The sequence below is a fragment of the Physeter macrocephalus genome, chromosome 11 (genome assembly GCF_002837175.3).
Source record: "Physeter macrocephalus isolate SW-GA chromosome 11, ASM283717v5, whole genome shotgun sequence".
Lineage (NCBI taxonomy): Eukaryota > Metazoa > Chordata > Mammalia > Artiodactyla > Physeteridae > Physeter > Physeter macrocephalus.
Genome location: NC_041224.1, coordinates 97,571,862 through 97,597,153, shown reverse-complemented (window position 1 = coordinate 97,597,153; position 25,292 = coordinate 97,571,862). Strand labels below are relative to the sequence as shown.

At 52.1% G+C, this 25,292-nt stretch overlaps 2 protein-coding genes across 7 annotated transcripts in view; one reads left to right on the top strand and one right to left on the bottom strand.

Moving 5' to 3' along the window:
- The window catches only part of RHOV (ras homolog family member V), a 27,412-nt gene extending 16,074 nt beyond the window's left edge, over positions 1 to 11,338 (bottom strand). For 2 of the 3 annotated variants that reach the window (XM_055088317.1, XM_007111694.2), the window contains exons 1-2: positions 7,917 to 7,994; positions 7,026 to 7,138 (exon numbers count right to left, since the gene is read on the bottom strand). The gene's annotated coding sequence lies outside the window, so the exon portion shown is untranslated. Of the gene's footprint in view, positions 1 to 7,025; positions 7,139 to 7,916; positions 7,995 to 10,390 lie in introns of those variants that run through there. The other variant, XM_055088318.1, reaches the window with a different exon arrangement.
- Positions 8,046 to 25,292, top strand: VPS18 (VPS18 core subunit of CORVET and HOPS complexes). 4 transcript variants are annotated; one of them, XM_055088312.1, is made up of 6 exons: positions 8,046 to 8,435; positions 9,515 to 9,656; positions 12,058 to 12,149; positions 12,286 to 14,156; positions 14,970 to 23,866; positions 24,852 to 25,292. In XM_055088312.1, exons 1-5 carry the CDS (start codon positions 8,345 to 8,347, stop codon positions 15,693 to 15,695), a joined length of 2,922 nt encoding a protein of 973 aa, XP_054944287.1. In that variant the 5' UTR covers positions 8,046 to 8,344; the 3' UTR covers positions 15,696 to 23,866; positions 24,852 to 25,292. The 4 variants fall into 4 exon arrangements, with proteins under 4 accessions (XP_054944287.1, XP_028351271.1, XP_028351270.1 ...); XM_028495469.2 differs by lacking the exon at positions 8,046 to 8,435 and adding an exon at positions 10,216 to 10,271 and having other exon boundaries at positions 9,569 to 9,656; XM_028495471.2 differs by lacking the exon at positions 8,046 to 8,435 and adding an exon at positions 10,216 to 10,271 and having other exon boundaries at positions 9,569 to 9,656; positions 12,010 to 12,149.

Sequence of the window (25,292 nt, the reverse complement as noted above, 5' to 3'; positions counted from 1 at the left end):
ACCAAGACTCCCAGACTCCCTAGAAATGTATAAAACTGTAGGTACTGACAACTAAAACTTTTCATCTTAAGACCACATAGCTGCAGAGAACGCCACTTGTAGCGTGCTGTGAAGAGTAACGCTTAAATAAAACTATGACCTCATTCTTTTACATATACACATTGGAATCTAAAATACCAAAGGAGTTTGATATTCTAACACATCCATTTAAAATAATGTGAACAGGGCTTCCCTGGTGGCGCAGTGGTTGGGAGTCCGCCTGCTGATGCAGGGGACATGGGTTCGTGCCCCGGTCCGGGAAGATCCCACATGCCGCGGAGCGGCTGGGCCCGTGAGCCATGGTCGCTGAGCCTGTGCGTCCGGAGCCTGTGCTCCGCAACGGGAGAGGCCACAGCAGTGAGAGACCCACATACCGCAAAAAAATAAATAAATAAAAAAATAAAATAATGTGAACAAGCTCTACTTTAACAGTTGGAAAGTTTATGTTATTTATTTTCTCTTTCAGTGCTCCCAATCTTACTGTAACGTATGTTATGATTGAAAGTTTTATTGGTACCTTATCCTAATTGGGTATAATTAGCATATACATTTTTTAACATTATAATGTTATATATCTGGTGACTTTGAGGCTCTAAGTCTTAACATTGTTTTCTTTTGAATTAAATTATTATAATTATTCAACTCATCAAAACATAAATATATTACACATTTTGATATAGTTACACATAAAAAGTAAAATTATACAAGAAATACATTTTTTGATGAGATGCATCAGGCTTTTTTGGTTTTGTTTTCAATCAGTTTATGCATTCATGGATAGAATGCTTGAATGCGACAAAGTTCAGCATCAATTCTCTTACTTTTTTGTTTTATTTTGTTTAATGTAAGTGCAGAGAAACCTTGTTCACATACATCTTTAGACAGGAATGGAAGGAGGTTTCGTATAGCAATGTTACTTGATTATTTGACTCCCTTCCAAATTATATGCCAAAAATGTTAGCAATTATTTTTAATGATGTTTTATTTATTTATTTATTTATTTTGGCCGTGTTGGGTCTTCGTTGCTGCGCGCAGGGCTTTCTCTAGTTGTGGCTAACGGGCGCTACTCTTCATTGCGGTGCGTGGGCTTCTTGTTGCGGTGGCTTCTCTTGTTACGGAGCACCGGCTCTAGGTGCGCCGGCTTCAGTAGTTGTGGCTTCAGGGCTCTAGAGCGCAGGCTCAGTAGTTGTGGCACACGGGCTTAGTTGCTCCGTGGCATGTGGGATCTTCCCAGACCAGGGCTCGAACCCGTGTCCCCTGCATTGGCAGGCGGATTCTTAACCACTGTGCCACCAGGGAAGTCCCTGTTAGCAATTTTTTTTTCAGTTAGCTAAAGCTTGATTAGGTTCTCAAACCATATTCGAATTAGCGAATTAGAAACCATTCGATGCTTTCTTGTCACCTGGTCTTTATTCTCTTTGTGGGAACACCAACAATAATTCCAGTGGTCTCTTTGCTGGGCTCCTAGCAGATTTTTATGCCCTGAAGCAATGTACCATGGGGTGGGGTGGTTTTCATTTCACCATCCTGGTGGGTGAGTGGTGCACTTTTCTTCTGAAGAGTTAGGAGCAGGGGAGGTGGAAGGGGATATGACCTCGCTCCCAGGGGCCTTCTCCTGCTGGTCACTTTTGGCCCAGGGACACTCTGGACACTGATTCCCTTAAAACTATTTGGTGTGCTCTCCTTGGGACCTGTGAACCCCACTGTGAGGACCGCTGACCTGAGGATGCCTTCCATACCCCTAAGGACCTGTGAACCCCAGTGTGAGGACCACTGACCTGAGGATGCCTTCATTTCCCACCTAGAGAGGTGAAAAAAGTGTCCTATCCCCTCTCACCCAGTGGCTTCTCTGGGGTCTTCACAACCCTGGAAGGTCGTGGGAAGAAAGAGGGCAGGCTGAGTCTATACATGCCTTGGGCAGGGCTTTGTCACTCAGTGAGAGAAGGAATGACAGTAACAGGGAGGGGAGAAGGCTTTTTGAGAACTAGGACTATTTTAGGTAGATTTGGAAACATCTGGAAGGGAATCAAACAGGAAGAAGAAGAGATTTACCTCTTACAAAGGGTTGTAAAGAGGTGTTCTGAGTGAGCCAAGGACCTTCTTTCCTTCAGCATATTTTAGCAGAAGCCAACAATGTGCCAGCCTTGTGGCAGGAGGGGGTCTGCAAGTCACCTGTCACTGCCTTCAGCGAGCTTATACTGTACACAGTTGGCCCAGGGAGGGGGAGGGAAGGGAAGAGAGTGGGAGGGGGAGGAGGGGATGGAGGAAGAGGAGAGAGAGGTGGGGGTGGAAGAGAGGGAGAGAGAAAGAGAGAGAGGAGTTACTAGGCAGTTGTAATGCAGGGCGATCATAATGTGGGGTGATCAGCACAGAGGGCTGAGGGAGCATCCAGGAGGGGCCCTGATCCTGGCAAGGGGAGGGGTACCAGGGAAGAAGCCAGTCCGGAGGGAGCAAATACCTAAAACCAAATACTCAGGTGTCTGGAGGGGTGGGGTGCATTTTGGGAATATCCTTAGATCAGCACTGAGAGATAAGAACAGACCTGATGAGGAGTTTAACTGGGTATGAGACAAAGGACTACTCTGTTTCCTTAATAAGTCTTACAGCTCTCTTTCTCTCCCTCTCTCGCTCTCTCTCTCTCTCTCTCTCTCTCTCTCTCTCTCTATATATATATATATATATATACACACACACACATATATTTAATCATATATATGATTAAAATAAAAAATTAAATTTATAAACAAATTCATAAATCTCCCACACAGAAGAATTCCAAATGATTTGTACTTCACCCTCAAGTGAGCATAAATCTCCACTCCTTAAGTCTCGTCTGTGCATAGTAACTTCCTTCCAAAGAGTACAGTCTGGAAAGGAGGGGAAGAGTAACTTCACAGTGGAGAAACCTGACAAACCTCAGTCAGGGGATCAAGGTCAACATCAACAGTGATAAGTCATGTTGATGATATGTACCCTTGATATGATGTGATGATAATGGTACTTTACCTCTCAAAACCCCATAACCCCAGTCTAATCACGAAAAAAAGATATCAGACAAATTCCAATAGAGAGCATCCTACCTACCCAGTGTTCCTCAAAATTGTCAAGGTCACCTAAAACAAGGAAAGTCTGAAAAACTGCCACAGTCAAGAAGAGCCTAAGGAGACATGATGACTAAATACAAGGTCATATCCTGGATGGGATACTGGAACAGAAAGAAGATATTAAGTAAAACCTAAGGAAATCTGAATAAAGTATGGACTTTAGTTAAAAATAATGTATCAATTTTGGTTCACGAATTTTAACAAATGTACCATACTAATGGAAGATGTTTATAAGGGAAACAATGTGAAGTTTATGGAAACTCTCCATTATCTTCTCACTTTTTCTATAAATGTAAAACCGTTCTAAAAAAAGAAAGTCTCAACAACGACAACAACAAAATCTCTTTTAAAAAAACTAATTAGTGGGCTTCCCTGGTGGCGCAGTGGTTAAGAATCCACCTGCCGATGCAGGGGACACGGGTTCGAGCCCTGGTCCGGGAGGATCCCACATGCCATGGAGCAACTAAGCCCGTGTGCCACAACTACTGAGGCTGCGCTCTAGTGCCCGTGCTCCACAACAAGAGAAGCCACTGCAATGAGAAGACCACGCACCGCAACAAAGTGTATCCCCCTATCGCCGCAACTAGAGGAAGCCCCCGCACAGCAACGAAGACCCAACGCAGCTAGAAATAAATTAAAACAAACAAACAAACAACTACTTTGCAGCAACATGGATGGACCTAGAGATTATCATACTAAGTGAAGTAAATCAGAGAAAGACAAGTATCATATGATACCAGTTATATGTGGAATCTAAAAAGATGATACAAATGAACTTACTTACAAAACAGAAACAGAGTCACAGGCATAGGAAACAAATTTATGGTTACCAAAGGGGAAATGTAGAGGGGAGGGAAAAATTAGGAATTTGGGATTAACATATACACACTACTATGTATTAAATAGATAAACAACAAGGACCTACTATATAGCACAGGGAACTCTACTCAATACATGGGAAAAGAATCTGAGAAAAAAAATATGTATAACTGAATCACTTTGCTGACACCTGAAACTAACAAAACATTGTAAATTGACTATACTTCAATTAAAAAAAAAAATCAGATCTACTATCAGCCTAAGGCTTCCTAGTCAGAAACAGTCTCAGATACTCTGAAGTAGAATAACGAATGTAGACTATTTTTGGGGAATTCCCTGGTGGTCCAGTGATTAGGACTCCGGGGGCACAGGTTCAATCCCTGGTCAGGGAACTAAGATCCCACAGGCCGCAGGGCCAAAAAAAAAAAAAAAAAAAAAAAAGAATGTAGACTGTTTTTCAATGAAAAGAAAAAAACTAATTACTCTCTTAAGTCAATTAAATCATTTCTTTTGGTCCAAGTCTTCATTCAGTCAACAATTACTACTATAGTTAACTTGTATTGAGCATTTTCTAGCTTTAGGCAGGCACAGAGTGACTTGCATAGTATCCTATAATACAATGTTACAAGGTAGATTTTTCTTGTTTTACAGATTAGAAACTGAAGCATGAGAAAGCTCATTCATGCAGTTGTTTAATAAACAATTAGTTAGTGAATGCCTCACAGGTGCTGCGTCTCTTGGAGTAAATACCTGCAGGGGCCTCAAGTGCAACCATCCAGACTGAGCTCAAGCATGTGACCTCTGCTCCACCCCCACCCCACCCCCAGCTCCTCCTCCTCCCAAAGTTGTTACTGCACCATCTGCCAGGTGTCTCAAGAGCAGTCCTGCACTGGCCTCCTCCCTGGCCTCCCTCCCCCCAGTGTTTAACTTGACACTGAGCTCAGTGGCCCTTCCTCAGAAATGTCTCCTCAGAGCTCATCCTCTCTGATGTGGACCCCACCCAAGCCTCCACCCATCTTTCCAAAACCCACATCAGATGTTTTCATCCCCAGCCAAAACCTTCTGATGGCCATTCAATAGCTTTCACAATGTGGCTACAACCGGTCCCATTTCTCCCACTGCCCTGCTCCCAATGCTCCAGCTCCCCCCACACCCACCTGCAACATCACAATATTTGCAGGTCTTTGCTCTTGGTTTTCTTGAGGCCTGCTTAATGCTTTCCCTTTTTACCCTTGGAAATCATACACGCACTTCAAGTCTTAACTCAAATTCATCAGCTTTCATACACCAGTCTTCTCCCTCCCTGGCCCAGCAGTCAGCCCTTACCTGTCTCATGGCAACTACCACTTGGGTTTTGAGGGGTCAGAGCTGGTGGATCTGTATCTCCAGCTGTGAGTTCCCTAAGGCATCTCTGTATTCTGGTGCTCAGGAATGTCTGAGTTATTCCCCTCAGTCAGCTTCTGTTATGTAAAAGCAAAATGCCCATGCTTCATAATTAGGTGCCAGTAGAGATCGATGCAAGGAAAGCCATAGCAGTTATGAGGGAGAAGTTGTGGTCCAGAGAGGCTTCATGGAGAAGGTGGACTTGAGAGTCCACTGTCAGATTAAAGCCACATTTAGAGTTTATTGAGCACATGCTCTATGTTGGATTGTGCTATCGCAAGGAGCTTTCACCTAGATCACCTCATTTACTCTTCAACACAGACCTACTAGGTATCATTATATCTATTTCTGTAGATGAGGAGACCAAAGCTAAGAGCATCACATGCACAGTGTCACAGCTACTGAGTGACTGGGCAGGAATAAGAAGGCTGGTCTCTGACTCTTACTCCAAAGTCCAGCCTAACATTAAAGAATGAGTATGTGGGGGGAAACTGCTGTAATCAACTCAACAGAGAGTATGTACTGAATCTGTAGCAAGCGAGGCCCACTTAGGCCCCACCCCATACATCCCAGAGAGCAGTGGAACCAAGAGGGAGACTCTGGGGACAGTGAGGAGGTGGCTGGAAGGATTCTATGTCCCTGAGACACCCCTCCTATGCTAACCACTCCATGCAGGGGGGGGACTCTCTCTGCACAGTCCAGACCTGAGGATCCAGTTGTATACCCCTTCCCTCAGCTTGTACTGGCATCATGGAGAGTGGGGTGGTGAACCCTTCAGCATCTGCTTGGATTTGAATATTGCCTCCTGGCTTCCCCACTTCCTGGCCACATGACCCTGGACAAATTGCTCCACCATGTTGAATTTCAGTTTCCGGTTTCATAATGTGGGGAAAAGAGCAGTGCCTATTTCACAGCATTAGTGTGAAGGTAAGATGAAATAACAATGAATATTAGGAACTTAGTGTGGTGCTTGGCACATCGTCGGTAACTCAGAAAAGGTATTTCTGGTTATTTGACCTCTGTCTGGACCTATTTGTATTTCCCTAAATGCAGCCGGCAGGTGATCTGGGGTGAAGCCTAACGCGCGAGCAGCTCCCAAGCTGGGATCACTATTCCCAGGGCGGAAACCTGCCTACCTCCCAGCTCGGGCACCCTCCCTCTTGGGACCTAGCCTGCCGCGCAGCGCCCCTGGCGGTAGAGCCGCGTCGTGGCCGCAGGTTTGGCGCGGGAGAAGCCGACCCGGGAGCAGCGAGAAGTTATGTTGGACCGCGAACCAGGCCGGGGCCACTGCAGGCCCAGAGAGCCTTCGGTGAGGGCTGGTGAGGGTCCAGTCCTCTGCACCTATCAGGAAAGTTCGGCAAGAGAAGCATAACCACACATGTACGGTGCACACCTGAACGCTTTTAAGAATACAGGAGGCGCGCTTAGTCATTACTCTCGGGCTACCAGTTAAAGCTAGGACACTGGTGACCCTGGCCTAGAGCCTTCACTTTAGCAAGGTAGCAAGGCCCATGGGCCCCAGAAGGGAACAGACTCCGTCTGGGTCGACTAGGCCGGTGGAAGAGGGAAACTCAACGGCAGTTGCACCCAAACCCTCGCTGTTCCGCCGCTCTGGATTCCCCACCCACCTCCAACATCTCTTGTCTCTTGTTCCTGCCAGGCTTTTCAGGCATTTCTTACCCGCTCCTGCGTGCTCCCACAGCGCTGTGGCCATGTTCCTGGGTACACGTCACGAGCATGGCTTCCTGCTGGCCAAGCCACCAGCTCTGCCACTTTCTGGAACTGGTGGGCCCCTGGATGTGGGAGAAGAGAGGCCAGTGCCTTGTGAAGGTAGGATTAAGATGGCGATTAGATTGAAGAACAGGAGGTTCTCTTGGGGACCTAGGGCAACGGGCTGTTTGTTTACTTATTTAAAAAATTTATTTATTTTTATTTTTAAAAATTTTTGGCAGCACTGGGTCTTCGTTGCTGGGCACGGGCTTTCTCTAGTTGCAGCAAGTGGGGGCTACTCTTCCTTGCAGTGTGCAGGCTTCTTATTGTGGTGGCTTCCCTTGTTGCAGAGCACGGGCTCTAGAGCACAGGTTCAGTAGTTGTGGCGCATGGGCTTAGTTGCTCCGTGGCATATGGGATCTTGCCGGACCAGGGATCGAACCTGCGTCCCCTGAGTTGGGAGGCAGATTCTTAACCACTGCGCTACCAGGGAAGTCCCCAACAGGCTGTTTTAAAAGGTGGGAGCGGGAGCTGGACAGAGAGGATGAGCAGTCTTCTGAGGGAGGGAAGCCTGGGCCTGAAAGGTGTTGGGGACCCGCTCCTTGTCTGGGGCTGGATTGTGCTGGGCGGGTGGGGAAAGGGGGTTTGAGAAAGCTGGGATTGCCTCCTGGTGTCAAAGCCTGGAACTGCAGCAGGGTCCAGAAGGGAGGGGCTTGTGTTCAGCGGGGCCCACCCACCACCCAGCTCGGACATGTGCAACGCTCCCCCACCCGACTCCCCTCGAGAGCGGGATAGGCCTTGCCCAGCCCCCCACACCACCACCACCCCAGCCCCGCCCTCCCGCCGCAGTCCTCACCGCACCTCCCAGGGGCCGGCCTCGCGACGTTCCTGCGGGAGCAAACGTGGGCTTCTGAGAACCCGGAAGTTACGTTATAGGCGCGCGTCCCGGGGGCGGGAGTCAGCTGAGCTGCTCGGGCGAGGTTGGGATCACCTGAGATCGGCTAGGGGGAGCCGGTGATCTCGTGGGGGCGGGAGTTGGGTGCAGTACTGCGCCAGATTCAAGGGGGAGAGCTCCCCGGTCTTCTCGCTCTATAAGGCGAGAGTGAGAAGATCCTCAGGATTTTGAAGAGGAGGAGTCGGCGGCGGCGGCGGCGGCGGATTGCCAGGATCTGTCAGATCCCTGTCGAGGCTGGGGAGTCGCAGCTTCCAATCCGGGGAGACGGGGATCCCTGGGGGGAGCCCTGTTGTAATCCCTGGGCCCAACACGGAGGACCCACAGGCCGGGCACCATGGCGTCTATCCTGGATGAATACGAGGACTCCCTTTCCCGCTCGGCCGTCTTGCAGTCCGGCTGCCCCAGCGTCGGCATCCCCCACTCGGGTAAGGGAAGTGGGGGCGCCACTGCGCCTCTTAGCTCTCCTGGCATCTGCAAGAGAGGCGCGGAGGGGGTGGCTCCAGGAGCTCGGGTTCACCTCCTGGCCGTGCAGTCTGGGTCTAGGCCCTTGATTCTCCTCAGGCTCTTATGGCCCCCAGCTGGTGGATGGTCGAAGATTGAAAGAGCAGCAAGAGCAGCCGCGTGATCTAGGCCCTGCCACTAGAGTCCTTCTAAGAGGGAACTGGGACTCAGATAAGGAAGTGTCTTGCTTAGAGGGCCGCAGTTGGGAAAACTGAGAATAGGCTCAGATGAGAATAGGCTTCATCTGATTCAGTGTTTTTCCCACCAGGCCCCTTCTGGAGGTGAGAGGAAGAGAGTGAGCAAAGAACTGGTGAAATGGGAGTGTCGTAGGGGAAGGAGGCATGGTCCTAGAGGGAACTTTGTCACTGAACAGGGGAAAATGAAGTACTTTAGGCTTTTGCTAGAGCTGTGTGCAGCTGGGCATTGAGGGGAAATTTTTGTAGAAAGTAGTACAGAGTTGGCAGAGATGTCTGAAGCTCTGGAATATTTTGAGCAGTGGTAAAGAGTAACAGTAAAGACTAGAGAGAAAGCACCAGCAGTTTGTTAACCAACTGATTGGAAGCATTCCCCAAGGATCTGTCCGCCCTCATTCTTCTGGAGACTCACTGAGAGTATTACTGCATGGGCAAGGAGGAGGGGAGAGAGCGGAACTAGACTACTTTAGTTGAGCTGGGATTGCTTGGCCAAAGATTGATAAGGGAGATCACCCAACCCTTCCCCGCCCACCCCATTACCACTGGGAGCAGGTATATCATGGTGTAACAGCATCCCAAGGGTTCAAAGAATCAACCCCTCACTGCTTTCAGAGGTGTGGGAAGAGCCCAGAACCCCTAATGTAGCTTAGGACTAATGTAGAGGTGATTAGCAAACTGTTTGATATATTGGTATTCAAGTGTTGGCTAACCAGGGTCCCGGGGTACCAATATGTTGGGAAGGTAGAGAGGAATATGTTGCCCTTCCTCCCTTTGTTCCATAGCTAACCTTTCCTTGGGTCCTCACCTAGGATATGTGAATGCCCAGCTAGAGAAGGAAGTGCCCATTTTCACGAGGCAGCGCATTGACTTTACCCCTTCTGAGCGTATCACCAGTCTTGTCGTCTCCTGCAATCAGCTCTGCATGAGCCTGGGCAAGGATACACTACTCCGGTAAGTGAGGACCCAAAAGGTTTAGGAGTAGGGAGTGGATTGGTGGTATTTTGGAACTACTGACTGACCGGGCCTTTTTTCCACTCTGGGCAGGTTAAACAGTGGATTTGGAATTTTCAGGAAATATCCTATCCCTTTCTAAAGAGAACCAGTGTAGCGTAGTAGACCCGGACTCTGAGCTCAGCTCTCCCACTTAACAGTGATGGAATCTTGAGCAAGTCACCCAGTCTTGCTGAACACGTCCCTCCATCTGTTAAAGACAGTACCAACCCACAAGTTAGTCATGTAGATAAGCGGAACGGTCTAGAGTCCTGAAATAAATCCACTATAAATGGAAATAAAATATCTCAATAAAACTGGAAATAAATAGTATAAGTAAATGGAACTAATATATGACAAAGGTGTCAGCAAAATTGTTTATCTATCCAGAATAACCATCTGGGATGAAACAGAGCTAAACCTCTGTATCATAAAAATGAATTCTAAGTGGAATAATTATTTGAATATAAAAAATAGTGTGAATATTAAAAGAATATTTAATAAATTTCTGTGTTCTTAGGCTGAAGAGAGACCTTCTTACTCAAGCTAGAAAATCCAGAATCCACAAGGGAAAAGGTAGATAGATTTGACCACGTAGTGATTGCTGTTATGACAAAATAAAAAAGTATACGAAGCAGGTCAGGACAAAACATGGTGGGAAAATAATGTTTTTCCACATATGACTGAATACTTACATTCCTGTTCCTTAAAAAGCCCTTAGAGGGCTTCCCTGGTGGCGCAGTGGTTGAGAGTCCGCCTGCCGATGCAGGGGACACAGGTTCGTGCCCCGGTCTGGGAGGATCCCACATGCCGCGGAGCGGCTGGGCCCGTGAGCCATGGCCGCTGAGCCTGCGCGTCCGGAGCCTGTGCTCCACAACGGGAGAGGCCACAACAGTGAGAGGCCCACGTACCGCAAAAAAAAAAAAAAAAAAGCCCTTAGAAATTAATAAGAAAAAGACAGTCCAGGGAATTCCCTCGTGGTCCAGTGGTTAGGATTTGGCGCTTTCACTGCTGGGGCCCAGGTTCAGTCCCTGGCTGGGGAACTAAGATCCCGCAAGCTGTGAGGTGCAGCCAAAAAAAAAAAAAAAAAAAAAAAAAACGAAAAAAGACATTTCAGCAGAAAAGGGAGGGTAAACAAGATAAACAAGCAGTTCACAGAAGAGGAACTCCAAATTTTCCAGTAAACATCTGAAAATAATTTTCAACCTGTGGGAAATGCAAATCAAAATTACAGTAAGATACCATTTTTTTTTAACCTATCAGATTAGCAAAAATTTTAAACAGTAATATATGATGCTGGTGAAGATACACAGAGATGGACTCTCATACATTGCTGGAAAGAGTATAAATTGCCACCATCTTTTGGAAAAACAATCTGGCAATGTCTGTTAAACACTGAAATATCTATAACTTTGACCTGGCAATCCCACTTTGGGGAATACATACCATAGAAAGAAAAGTACCAGTTTGCAAAGGTATAGATACAAGGATGTTGATTCCAGCAGTATTTGTGGTAGGAAAAACTGGACCCAAGCTGCATATCCATCAATAGGAAAATGATTAAGTTATAGTTCACCCATAGAAGGAAATATTATGCAGTTATTAAAACAATGAGCTGTATCTGTTGACCCAGTGGGATGTTCATGAAATATCATTAAGTGAGAAAAGCAAATTATAAATTAATTTGCATACACACACATATATGCAATGTGAAAACATTTTTGTAAAAACTGATAAAATAAGCTTGTTTATATTATGAACATGGCGAAAGAGGTTAACATCAGTTTTTTCCGTTGGGAATAATAGGAGTTTGGGAAGAAAATCATTAACTTTTTCTTCATACACTCTTGTATTGATTCTTTAGTTAGAATGAGCATATAATTTGAAAAGAATTTAATAAGGGAAAATACCTTAAATAGGAAATAATCTTAAGGGAGCACCCCTCAAGGTTATTGTGAAGGTTAATTGAGGTCATACTAGCTCAAGCTCTTGGCATGGTGCTTGGTATGTAGAAAGTGCTCAGTAACCAATAGCTACTATTTGTTGTTCCCTTTTTAGCCCAGCATTCTGGGATACCCCTGCCTATCTTTCTAGATGCACTGGAGGTATGTTGAGCAGAAGGAAAAGACTTCTGCTTAGTGACTTCTCAGAATGAAGTGGGGGTGTTCTCAGAGCTGAGCGTTCTTAAGGAGGACCCCATATGTGTTTCAGAGTTCCCTTGGGATTGTGTTCAGAATTTTGTGTGTCTATGTAGATTTCAGGGAAGAAAGGCTGTGCCTTTCATCAGATTATAAAGAGGTCTGTGATTCAACAGAAGGATCTGCCCTTCTCTGGAGTGAGGCTGTGACTCTTGTCCCAACAGCATTGACTTAGGCAAAGCAAATGAACCCAACCACATGGAGCTGGGGCGCAAGGATGATGCCAAAGTTCACAAGATGTTCCTGGACCCTACTGGTAAGTGGTGGTAGAGTTCTGAGATGAGGGGTAGGGAGTGGGGGGGGTGTTGAGGGTAGGTCACTGCCTGGGTGGGTGGGATCTGAGGGTGGGAATGGCAGCATCCTCTAGGGTGCCCTGCTCTCCCCCACTCCAGGCTCTCACCTGCTGATCGCTCTGAGCAGCACTGAAGTCCTCTACGTGAACCGTAATGGACAGAAAGTTCGGCCCCTGGCACGCTGGAAGGGGCAGCTGGTGGAGAGTGTGGGCTGGAACAAGGCCCTGGGTACCGAGAGCAGCACAGGCCCCATCCTGGTCGGCACTGCCCAAGGCCAGATCTTTGAAGCAGAGCTCTCGGCCAGCGAGGGTGGGCTTTTCGGCCCTGCCCCGGATCTCTACTTCCGTCCGTTGTATGTGCTAAATGAAGAAGGGGGCCCAGCACCTGTGTGCTCCCTCGAGGCGGAGCGGGGCCCTGAAGGGCGTGGCTTTGTCATCGCCACCACTCGGCAGCGCCTCTTCCAGTTCATAGGCCGAGCAGCCGAGGGAGCTGAGGCCCAAGGCTTCTCGGGGCTCTTTGCTGCCTACACTGACCACCCACCCCCATTCCGTGAGTTCCCCAGCAGCCTGGGCTACAGTGAGTTGGCTTTCTACACCCCCAAGTTGCGCTCTGCACCCCGGGCCTTCGCCTGGATGATGGGGGATGGCGTGTTGTATGGCTCGTTGGACTGCGGGCGTCCCGACTCCCTGCTGAGCGAGGAGAGGGTCTGGGAGTACCCAGAGGGGGTGGGTCCTGGGGCCAGCCCACCCCTGGCCATCGTCCTGACCCAGTTCCACTTCCTGCTGCTGCTGGCGGACCGGGTGGAGGCGGTGTGCACGCTGACGGGGCAGGTGGTGCTGCGGGACCACTTCCTGGAGAAGTTTGGGCCACTGAAGCATATGGTGAAGGACTCCTCCACAGGCCACCTGTGGGCCCACACCGAGCGGGCCGTCTTCCGCTACCAGGTACAGCGGGAGGCCCGGGATGTCTGGCGCACCTACCTGGACATGAACCGCTTCGACCTGGCCAAAGAGTATTGCCGAGAGCGGCCTGACTGCCTGGACACGGTCCTGGCCCGGGAGGCCGACTTCTGCTTCCGCCAGCATCGTTACCTGGAGAGTGCCCGCTGCTACGCCCTGACTCAGAGCTACTTTGAGGAGATTGCCCTCAAGTTCTTGGAGGCCCACCAGGAGGAGGCGCTGGCCGAGTTCCTGCAGCGAAAACTGGCCAGTTTGAAGCCTGCTGAGCGCACCCAGGCCACGCTGCTTACTGCCTGGCTGACGGAGCTCTACCTGAGCCGACTCGGGGCCCTGCAGGGTGACCCTGAGGCCCTGAACCTCTACCGGGAAACCCGGGAGCGTTTCCGCACCTTCCTAAGCAGCCCCCGCCACAAGGAGTGGCTCTTCGCCAGCCGGGCCTCCATCCACGAGCTGCTCGCCAGCCACGGGGACACAGAGCACATGGTATACTTTGCTGTGATCATGCAGGACTACGAGCGCGTGGTGGCATACCACTGCCAGCATGAGGCCTACGAGGAGGCCCTGGCCGTGCTGGCCCGCCACCGTGACCCCCAGCTCTTCTACAAGTTCTCACCCATCCTCATCCGTCACATCCCTCGCCAGCTGGTGGATGCCTGGATTGAGCTGGGCAGCCGGCTGGATGCCCGGCAGCTCATCCCTGCCCTGGTGAACTATAGCCAGGGTGGCGAGGCCCAGCAGGTGAGCCAGGCCATCCGCTACATGGAGTTCTGCGTGAACGTGCTGGGAGAGACTGAGCAGGCCATTCACAATTACCTGCTGTCGCTCTATGCCCGAGGCCAGCCAGCCTCGCTGCTGGCCTACCTTGAGCAGGCCGGGGCCAGCCCGCACCGGGTGCATTATGACCTCAAGTACGCGCTGCGGCTCTGTGCTGAGCATGGCCACCACCATGCTTGCGTCCACGTCTACAAGGTCCTGGAGCTGTATGAGGAGGCTGTGGACCTGGCCCTGCAGGTGAGCCAATGAGCCTTGACCCTGTCCAGGAGAGGGGCCTGGAGAGCAGTAGCTTCAGGTGCTGACGGGTCGGAGGGACACTGTGGCTAGGAGGTGCTGGCTTCTCTCCCAGAGAGGAACTGTAGTACAGAGGTTAAGAACACAGACTCAAGTCAGGGTTTGAATTCTGGTTCTGCCTCTTACTAAGTTGTGTGACCTCAGGCTGGTTTCTGAACCTCTCTTTGCCTCAGATTATTCACACGCAAAATGGGGATGATGTTATAGTACTTCCCTCACGGGTAAGTTCTGCATACCTGCTAGCCACAACTGCAGAAGGGGAAAGTACTGAGTTGCATTGCTCAAATCATGAATTATCACCTGCGTAGGATCGTGTGAAGTGCTATTTAAAATTCAAGGGAATTCCCTGGCGGTCCAGTGGTTAGGACTCTGCACTTTTACTACCAAGGGCGTGGGTTCGATCCCTGGTTGGGGAACTAAGATCCCACAAGCCATGCAGCGAGGCCAAAAAAAAAAAATGGAATTCCTGGGTCTGAACCCAGGACTTACTGAATCAAAATGTCTGTGGGTGGGGCCCAGAAATCTGTATTTTGGATATGCTTCCCAGCTGATTTGTAAATTCACTAAAATTGCAGGCCCCCCATCATAAGTAGCATTTGCGTAGCTCTGACAGAGGCAGGCCCATTACTGAGACAGGTTCCTTCCCAGCCCCGAGAAGCCCCGTCTCACTTGCTGCCAAGAGTGCTGGGCCTCTGTCTTTCCCACAGACCCTGTCCTGAGTGGGACCTGACCCTAACACTCTCAGCCTCCCCACAGGTGGACGTGGACCTGGCCAAGCAGTGTGCTGACCTGCCCGAGGAAGATGAGGAGCTGCGCAAGAAGCTGTGGCTGAAGATTGCTCGGCATGTGGTGCAGGAGGAGGAGGATGTGCAGACGGCCATGGCCTGCCTGGCCAGCTGCCCCCTGCTCAAGATCGAGGACGTGCTGCCTTTCTTCCCTGACTTCGTCACCATCGACCACTTCAAGGAGGCGATCTGCAGCTCGCTGAAGGCTTACAACCACCACATCCAAGAGCTGCAGCAGGAGATGGAAGAGGCCACGGCCAGCGCCCAGCGCATCCGGCGAGACCTGCAGGAGCTGCGGGGCCGCTATGGCACCGTGGAGCCCCAGGACAAATGTGCCACTTGCGACTTCCCCCTGCTCAACCGCCCTTTTTACCTCTTCCTCTGTGGCCACATGTTCCACGCTGACTGCCTGCTGCAGGCCGTGCGGCCTGGCCTGCCGGCCTACAAGCAGGCTCGGCTTGAGGAGCTACAGCGAAAGCTGGGCGCCGCTCCACCCCCTGCCAAGGGCTCTGCCCGGGCTAAGGAGGCCGAGGGGGGCGCTGCCACTGCGGGTCCCAGCCGGGAACAGCTCAAGGCTGACCTGGATGAACTGGTGGCCGCTGAGTGCGTGTACTGTGGGGAGCTGATGATCCGCTCTATTGACCGGCCCTTCATCGACCCTCAGCGCTACGAGGAGGAGCACCTCAGTTGGTTGTAGGAATGTGTCAACCCCGATAGGCGGGCAGGCGGTCGGGGGCTGTCCCTTCTTGGGAAGGCCACAGCGTCACCTGTCCTTGGTCTCCTGGAGGCTGCTGGGCTGGGACTGTGGTGGGGGCAGTGGAACTATAGCTGTTGTCCTCGAGGGGTGAGCTATGATTGCATTCCGCCAGCTGCCTGTGCTGTTCTTCAGGGCTGCCTTAGAGCTGCTGTTTTGCCAGGCCGTCAGCCTGCTTCCCAACAGAGGGCCTTAGCCTGGAGAAGTCAGAATTCTGACCCCATTACCATCCCCCCTGCATCTAACAGCTCTTTCTTCCTTTTCCCTCCTCACACGCATCATGTTCTCTTTCTGGAGCACTACCTACCATTATTCCTTTTCACTCTGTGGCTCTTCTCCCTCAGAAGCCCTCTCTTCTGTCGGCTTCTAGGTCCCACAGGTGAAAAGACAACCCCTCCAAGTCCTGGGCATGGGGTGGGGGGAAATGTGGTGCCGATGGTGGGCATGCTCTTGTGCACACTGTCTGGGGCTCCAGTGTGAGGGGTACCCTGGGGCAGAGGGCCTCACGGAGGACAGTGGGAGATGGTGATGGGGTGGAGAGCATTAAACTGTCTGCGCTGGTGACGGTGGAGTTGATGGCTTTGTGTTGATGCTGGGCAGAGTGGTGTGTGAGTGATCTCCAAGAGGGGCTAGGGTGTCACGGGGAAGCTGCCAGGGCCCTGAATGTTCAAGCCTTGGCCCTTGCTCCTTTTCCTGGAGATGTGCAGGATTATTTTGCCATTTTCTGCTCACTTCTTTGCCTTCCACTGTATCCATTCTGACTCCAGGCTTCGGTTGGGAATTAGGGCCCACCCTCCCAAGTCTAGGAGCGGGGACTCTTCTTCCCTTTGGCCAGCAGGTGGTGTTGCTCCCCACAGAACCCTCCACACTCAGGCAGCAGGGGGGGCTGATTTCTCAAGTCACTTTCTCCACTGGTGCTTCCTTGGTCTATTCCCTCCCTAGTCGTTCCCAAGAGTTTTCTGGTAATCGCCACTGCCTAACCATAAATCTAAGCCCCTCATTCTTCCTCCCTCCACTGGCCCTTACGCATGCTAGATTTTGCTTGCCCCTCTCTTGGCCAGCCTGCATCCCTCCCTTCTCAACTTCTGCCCAGTTTTGATACTGCCCTACCACTGTCTGGCATTTAACCATGATTTTTTTTTTTTTTTTTTTTTTTGGCCAAGCTGCGTGGCATGAGGGATCTTAGTTCCCCGACCAGGAATCAAACCTGTGCCCCCTGCATTGGAAGCGCATAGTCTTAATCACTGGACCACCAGGGAAGTCCCTTAACCATAATGTTGAGGTCCAACATGGAGGCGAGACTACCACTGCCACCATCCATGGCATTTGGCAGATAATGTTTTCTTCCCGTCTATCTCCTTTGACCTGCCCATCCCCCCAGCTTACAGTTCTTTAGTTGTGGCTCGAGGCTAAGCCCTAGGGAGTCCTGAAGCAGGGCCTTCCTGTGACACCAGCTGAGCACCCTTTGCTCCATGGACTGGTGTTCACAGTCCACTGCCCAGGTTTATGGGTGTGGTCTATCAGCCGCCCAGACTGAAACAGAATACCAAGTGAGTGTTCCTGGAATCAGGCTGGGGTCAGGTCACCTGGCTAGTGACTGCAGGCTTCTCTCTTGCCCCTGCAGCCTAATCCTCTTCCAAGACTTTTATCTTCTGCAGCCCTGGGAGAATCTTGCCCTGCTTATTCTTTTCCAGCCACTAGAACAACGGGGTCTCTTCATGGCCCCTGCCAAGGGATAGGGCCAGAAGCTGCCCATCTTTGATGAGCCTCAGACTCCCCATCTTGCCCCAGAAGCCAGAGTGAAAGCAAATGGGGGGTAGGGTCCCACTGGGTGAGTAGAGGGCATCCTAATCCTGTTCCATTTCCCCCGTTCCAGGAAGATTTGGAGGGCTCCTGCTCCCATGTGGCCTAAGGCTCCCCTCACACCTAGACATGCCCAGTAGAGGGTTCAGGGTCGTATTCCCCACTGTCAGTGAGTACTAGGTATAAACCTTGGCCCACCACTGCTGGCATGGTCACTTGCTTACTTGGAACAGCTTGGGGCTTCTGTCTTTGCACATAATGGGTGCCTAATACATGTTAGTTAAACAGACACTGCCCTATTGCTCCCTCCTCCCAGAGGACTTGGCTAAGACAGCTTGGGACACCCCTGCCCCTTCTGTCTTCTCTTAAGTCTGCCCATCTGGTCCTAGGCCGCTTCCTCTTTCCTGGAAAAAGGCTCCAGTCTTCTCTGGCACTGACAGAATGGGGTTCCGTTGAGTCAGGGCAACGGGAAGCCACAGCGCTTAGATCCCTGGAAACCAAGCAAGGCCTGGAGTGGAGGGGAGAGAGACGGCCCTCGGGGCCTTGGCCCTAAGCCTGGGGGAGGGCCAGGAGGGGGTGGGGTGGGGGAGCAGCTACGTGGGTAGGGGCCAAGATGAATGAGCTGCTCCTGGAGCGGTCACTGGAAATAGGAGGAGTGGCCACAGGCAGTGACGCTGGGATCAGGGCAGGAGGCCTGTAAACAAGGAAGCCACCTGGGGGAGATGTAGGGCGGCCACTGGTCCTGGGGAGCAGGTGCTTCCTGAGGCCCGCCCTTGAGAGGGCCCTGGGGGGCCGCCTGGCCGTGTCAGCGGTGGGCACTAGGGGGCGCTGTCTACTGGCTTCCTGAACTCTCCGGCTCCTTTCCTCCGCTCCAGGGGGGAGTGGCCCCCAGAGGGTGTGCCCGCCCTACGTCTGAGGCCCGGGTGACCCGCCCGCCGCCCTTCTCCTGTCCCCAGGGCAGACTGGCCAAAGGCACCAACCCTGGCAGGGAGGGCGCAGGGCTCAGAGCCTGGCCAGCCCCGGCGTGAGCTCATTCCCCCAGGACCACCAACTCCCGCAGTTCCTGCGCAGCGCCCCCCTGCCCCGAGCTCGGGTCACAGGCCGGGCACCCCAACCCCATTGGTTGGGAGGGGGCCTCCAGGCTCCAGGCTGCCCTTGGCGCTGGCCCCCCTGGCGCCAGGGAAACAAAAGGTTAGGGGGCCGAGAGGGAGTTATCGGGCCCCGCCACTACCACCGGGGGAGGGAGAAGGGGAGGGGGCCACGAGGGGCGCACCTCCTCCCCACTGCCCCAGCTCTGCAGATTCTTCGAGACACTTTCACAGGCGGAAATTCCCAGAGGTCAGAGGAGGGAAACGGTTAATTCCTTTTATTCAATGGGTCCCCCCTACACGCCTCCCCCCAGCTTCCTCCCTCCACTTCCCGCCCCCCCCTGTGTGAACAGGAAGTGGAGAGGAAAAGGCTCTGAGCGGAGCAGCTGGGAGCAGGAGGCAGGGAGTGGGCGGCAGGCTTGGTGCCAGCCCTGCCCCTCACGGTTACTTGCTGGAGGGCCAGACCCACTGTGGCCTGGGAAAGAACCTGCAGTCCCGCTGGCGGGTGGCAGCAGAGCCGGGAAACAGCCTTGTGTCGGAGCCCCCTTCCCTCAGCCTGCTTCCAGGTCAGAGGCTGCTGCACTGAGGGCGCAAAGCATCCTCTGCCCAAGACCCAGCTGCCTTTGCCACTGCAGCCCCACCCCCACTGAAGGCTGGGCATCCCGAGGCTGGCAGGCATCTCTTCAGGCAGCCGTCAGCCCTGGCAGTGGCTCCAGCCACTCAGCCCCTTGGCCCTGCCAGTTCTTTGAAGCTCATGCAGCGCTTCCTGTTTGGGGCAGGCGATGCCAGGGCCCCTCCCCCACCATTGTTCTGTAGAGACCATAGGTCCATCTGTTGCCCCATGGTGGGGCCCCTAGGGAGTGCCACAGGGGAGCAGCCCCACAAAGGACCCTGCTGGCAGCTTTACTTACATGGAGCGAGGCTGGACCCTGCAGCAGGTTGAGGGTGAATGGTGGTCAGAGTCAGGCCCGGGTTCTAGTCCTTGGGCCACCTTCAGCTTTCTCCTCCACCTGGACCATGGAGATGACGATATTCAGGGAGCTATACATGCTGAAGCCACCAGGAGAGGGACACCATTCTTATGCCCAGATTCCAAAAGGGAAAAGTGAGGCAGAGGGACAAACTTTGGGTGGGGATGGGCCATAAGAGGGGCACAAAGTAGGGTTCTTCTTTCAAGGGGATTAGCCCCTGCTCGCTGAATGCCCCCTATTGGGTGCTTTCCTCTCCCTGAGCAGCTTTGCCTTTTCTCAGCTTTCACCTTGAAGTAGCCCTTGAGCTGAGCAGTAGAAGCCATGAGGTCATGGGAGGTTAGGGTGGCCCTAGGTTGGTGACCAGCAACCGATGTCCACTGAGAACAAGCCCGGGCAGGCCTGGCAGAAAAGGAGAAAGGGGCATTGGTTTGGCCCCCAGGGAGGTGGGTGCTACTTCTGGTTTCCAGGCTGCCGTGGCCAAAGGTCTATTTGTGTTTCCCAGGTGGAGAGGCAGGTGCCGTGTATCTCCAGCTCACCTCCTCTGCCGAGGCCTGGTCTCATGGCTCTGACCTTGACCTGCTTCCTCCCGCAGGGTTAGGGCCCCAGACATGGTCTACTCCATTTCCCTCACCAGATCCTCTGGCTTCTCTCCCCAGCCTGGGACCTGAAACTGCCTAGATCACAGCTCCCGGAGGGTCAGAGCTGCAGAGACCTCAGATCGAGGCCATAGAGTGCTGTGGGACCTTTATTCGAATAAAAACATCCCTTATGGATGTCCAATACCTGAAATTGATATGCTGAGCATCCCTGGTGGGAGCTGGGCTGGCAGAGGGCGGGGAACACCTTATTCACTGTCGTTTCCTCCTCCATCCCAATTTCTATGAGATGCGAGGATGCCCAGGAACCAAGTTTGAAAACCACTGAGCTGCTGATCCCACCTCCTGATTTTACAGATGCTGAAGAGAAATTTGTGGCTGACATGAGGCTCCATCCAGGATCCGGTCCCTTCTCCATGAGATTCAGCATCGGTCAGCAATGATCCCGCGTCCCCTGGGAGCCAGACACGGTCCTAGACCCTTCGTTGTGCTTGCTTTCCATCTCCAGTCAAGTGGGTTGAGCTGAGGGACAGGGAGGTGATCTGGAAAGAGCAGTCTCTGCTCTGTCATTTACCAGCTGTCAGTTTAATCACACCCTCAGAACCTCCATTTCTTCACCTGTAAAATGTGAATAAACACAGCAGACCTTGAGAGGCTCACATGAACTTTAGGGAGAGCAGTGCAGCACATCTGTGGTTAGCCCGGGGCCTGGCACCCACACATCCCTGATGGCTTGCTTCTCCTCCACTTTACTCTGTGTCTGTTCCTCTAGGGCTGGGACCTGAGCCCTATCATGGTTCTCTCCTCACAAACCCCTCTGATCTCCTCGTGGGAAATCAGAGTGGAATTGGAAGAAAGAGGCTTACTTGAGAAGGTTTTTCTGGTTTCTCAAAAGATGGTCGTTCTGGGGAAGAGAGGTTCAGGATGAGTATGAGAGAGGAAGCACTCAGGCATATAGAATGTGGCCACTGAGGTGGGACAGGGGTGCTACCTTGGGGGACAGGGTCCTGGTTTCCCGGAGGAGAGAGGGCACTACTCCAGCTCCAGGGGACAGTTAGGAGAGGCTGAGGGGACTGGGCCAGGCGTGGCTCCTCTGCCAGCCTGCCCTTATGGTCCAGCCCAGAGCTTGCACAACAGCCTGGCTGGCTGGCACTCCCCTGAGAGCCTCAGGAAGTCCCCCTTGTCCCCCCCCTTGACCTTTGACCCTTTGGGCCTGCTGCAGGCCAGAATTCCAGGCAGCTGTCCTCCCTTTTACCTTCTGTTCCTGGCCATTTCCCTTTAAGGCTGGAACTCAGAGACACCCCAGACCCCCACCTTACAGCTCATCTTTTCACATGCTCTCAGTACAGACCAGCTGGAGCCTCCCCTAGGGCAGCTCCCTCTGTGAGCCAGTGGGGACCCTTGGCCACAAGCCAGCAGGATCCTTGGAGTCCGAAGGGCCCAAGCCTTATAGGAGAGCCCCCCAACAAGTGCTCCTGAACTCCAGACATCCACCCAGGTGCCATGCCCAACTTTATCCCTGTCTCAAAGTCCAGGTGGTGAAGCCAGCAACAGCAGACAGAGCCCCTCCTCCTCTGCCGCCATCCTCTGAGCAAAGTCAGAAGAGCCCTTGATACTGTTCCACATTAAACCATGCTGCGCCTCACGGCACTCGTCTGCGCAATCAAATAATTCCCTTTGGTTTTTCTAGTGGACTTTTTGCTTTTATTTTTTAGTGTTTCTCGGCCCTTTTTTTTTTTTTTTAAGCAATCAGTCTAAATTTGTCATCGCACATCCCCCATTTCCGCCCCCAATGGCCTCCTTTTCATCCCCTGGAATCTGGAAACCATATGTGTGGGCAGAAAGCCCCCAGCATCCCCCGCAGCACCCTGGCTCGTCCTGACCTCCTCAGGGGCAGCCTGTTAGCTGCGGGAGAGTCTAGGATCCAGGCTGGGGCTGGAAAGGGAGTTTCTCTTTGGACGTTCCCAGCTCAAGCCATGGAGAAGCCGTGTGGTCTAGTGGTTAGGGCTGGAACACACGGGTTCTGTCCCCAGCAATCTCTTTGACTAACGCTAGAAGCCTGGGAAAGTCCCCTTGGTACCCACGGGACTCAGTTTCCCCACGAGCTGAGAGGCTCAGACCTTCACCTGCTAGCTCATCTCCTATCTGCCTTGGTAAAAGAGTTTTTGATCCAAAACTTTTGCTCTGTCACTTACAAGCTGTGTGACCTTGACAAATGGCTTAATCTTTCTGAACCTCAATTTCCTCATCTATAAATTAGAGATTATTATTCTGCCTATCTCCCGGTTTTAGAGCTAAATAAGAAAACATACTCTCAAGGGCCTAGTGTCAGGCATGCTGTAAATAAAAAGCTCAATAAACAGTAGTTGTTATTGTTAACAATAAGTAGACATACATAATGAGATGGGAGTGTGTTCTCAGCAGGCACTGCTCTGAGGCCCAATCTGCCCCTGCCTCTCCTGCTTAGGCTGCCTGTCTGGACCTTCCTCGGGCCTCCTCCAGCTCTAGAAAGGGCAGGGATGCGTTACCAGTAGCTGTGGATCAGGGCCGAGGCCCTGCTGCTCTTCCCTGTCTCCATGACAACCCCAGCCCCTCCCCTCCTTCCTTCCTCGGGAGCTTTCTGTTTACTGTAAACAGCTGCCCCAGCTCTGCCCTAGCTGATCCCGCCCAGGGCCAGCCAGACCCTCTCTGAACTGGGCACTGGTTTGATGTGTGAAGGTCTGGGCACAGCGTCTGGGCTCCACACAGCCTTGAACAGGCTCTTCTTTGCCACCTTGACTGGAGGGGAGGGAGGGAGGGGAAGAGCCTGTCTGTCACCTCAGACTAGGGCAGCCAGAGCCTCAGAGACAAGGAGCAGATAGAGCGTAACTGAGGAGGACCATGCTGAGAGAGCCTGGTAGAGAGACCTCTGGCTTGGCCTTGGACTGACCTGGGTTCAAATCCTCGCCTGGATTTGCTCACTGTGTGACTTCAGGCTGATCATTTAACTTCTCTAAATTTCACTCCGTTTATTGATTTGTAAAATGGAGATTATAACACCTTCCTCAGAGGATTGGTTGCTATGTAGATTGGTGATAGTGCATGTATATTATCATGGCATGTTGCTAGCCTGCATTGATGGTGGCTGGATTTATTATTTCACCTCTCAGATGCTCTCATGCTCAGGGACCTTGCGTGAGTCCCCCGCCTCACACGCCTCAATCACACTAGCCTGCAAGCATGTGTATATATACACGCAGCAAACGCATACAAACCAGGTAATGAAATGAAACTCACGAGTGTCTGAGGCACAAGAGAATCTTCATGAAAGTGGAGGAAGAGTCTAGCTGTTTCCTAAGCCATTACTTGGGCCTAAGTGAGCCGACACTGGAGCTGGGACATCTGTGTGTACCACCATCACCAGGTCGCCACAACTGTCTAATTCTCTCTCCAAACAGCCCCCAGGATCGCACGCACCCCCCTTGCCCAGCTGACCACAGTGCAGGAAGACAGGGAATGCTGTTAGGGTATGGCTCCCCTTTCCTGGGGATCAAGCTTTCAGGGCAAGCTGTCTGGGACATGAGGCTCCTGGCTCCCAGCTCCCGAGGGGCTCACATTGGTTCCTTCGACTCTCCAGCACCTTTGGAAGTACCGGCCAGTTAGCGGAGCCTTAAAGGGTGAGATTCAGACCTGCCATTCCCCTTACTACCAGAACCAGGAAAGGCTAGGGTTAGGCAGGGGCATTCATTGATTTGAGTCATTCCCCACAGGCCCATGAGTAAGAGTGGCTCTGGATTTCCAGGCCCTACTCCCCACCAAGATGCCTGTCCGGGTCTTCTAAGACTGGGTCCCTGTTGGTCCCAGGTGCAGTCCTGGGGTTCCGCCTTGGGCTTGGCTCCTTCCGGATCAGGGGGTAGCAGCTGGGGAGGCTTGTGGGCTTAGCTGACTCTGCTGCCCTCACACCCCTTTCGCTACAACTGGGCCTAACTCTGGAGTTTCTGTCCTCACCCGGGCATGGGCTGCATGAGAAAGGAGAGGAGCCCCCAGCACTAAGTCAGCCCCGTGGACAGGGCTGGAAATCCCCCACTTCTTACCTTGGCCGGTTGAGGAAACAGCCTCCCGGCAGAGGGCCGCCTCCCGCCAGGGACTTTTCTCCTGGGGGTGACACAGCATACAGGGCAGCTGCAGGGACCCCAGCCGCATTTCAGCCAGCCTGGGGTGAGGGGAGCAGCACACAGGACCACTCTCTCCCTTGTGGGAAGCCTGGCAGCCAAAGGTCCTAGAACCCAACTGGGACCTAGGCAGGCCCAAGAGGGTGGGCAGGGAGAAGGGAGGCTGCAGGGGTAGTGATGGCCCAGAAAGTCCACGCTGCTGGTGACATCTGGGAGTCTGACCGGGCCCAAGTGGTTCTGCATCCAGAGCTCGCCAGCCCCTCCTCCATAGCTCCCTTCCCTCGCCCAGCACCCAATCTGAAACAGGCTTCTGATAGGCTATAAAGCCCTCACTGATCTCCCGGGGTGGTGGTCTCCAAACCTTTTTGATTATGAATATTTATGTATAGATTAGACACTATAGTCAAAACACATATTAAATATTATTAAAGTTCAGTTTACTTTTTAGATAAACAATGAATCTAAATTGAAATTCTACTATTTCCTCCAGCCCCCAGACACTCCTGCAGGCAGCCCACTGAAGAGCCCACCACACTGAGAGGTGAAGGTAGGAGAGCCCCTCTCAGAGCTCACCATCCACTTTGCAGGAGGGTACAGGGTTGAGGTGGGGGCTAGTTTTCTTAATACATTTGCAAACCACAGACAATAGAGTCACTCACAGCCAAAGCCCTTCTATTTGCTGTTGTTGCGAACTTTAAAAGAAACTTGGGGAATTCCTTGGTGGTCCAGTGGCTAAGACACTGCGCTCCCAGTGCAGGGGGTCTGGGTTCGATCCCTGGTCAGGGAACTAGATCGATCCCACATGCCATAACTAAGAGTTTGCATGCTGCAAGTAGAGATCCTGCCTGCCGCAACTGAAGATCCTGCACGGGGTGACGAAGACCCCATATGTTGCAACTAAGACCTGGCACAGCCAAATAATAAATAAATA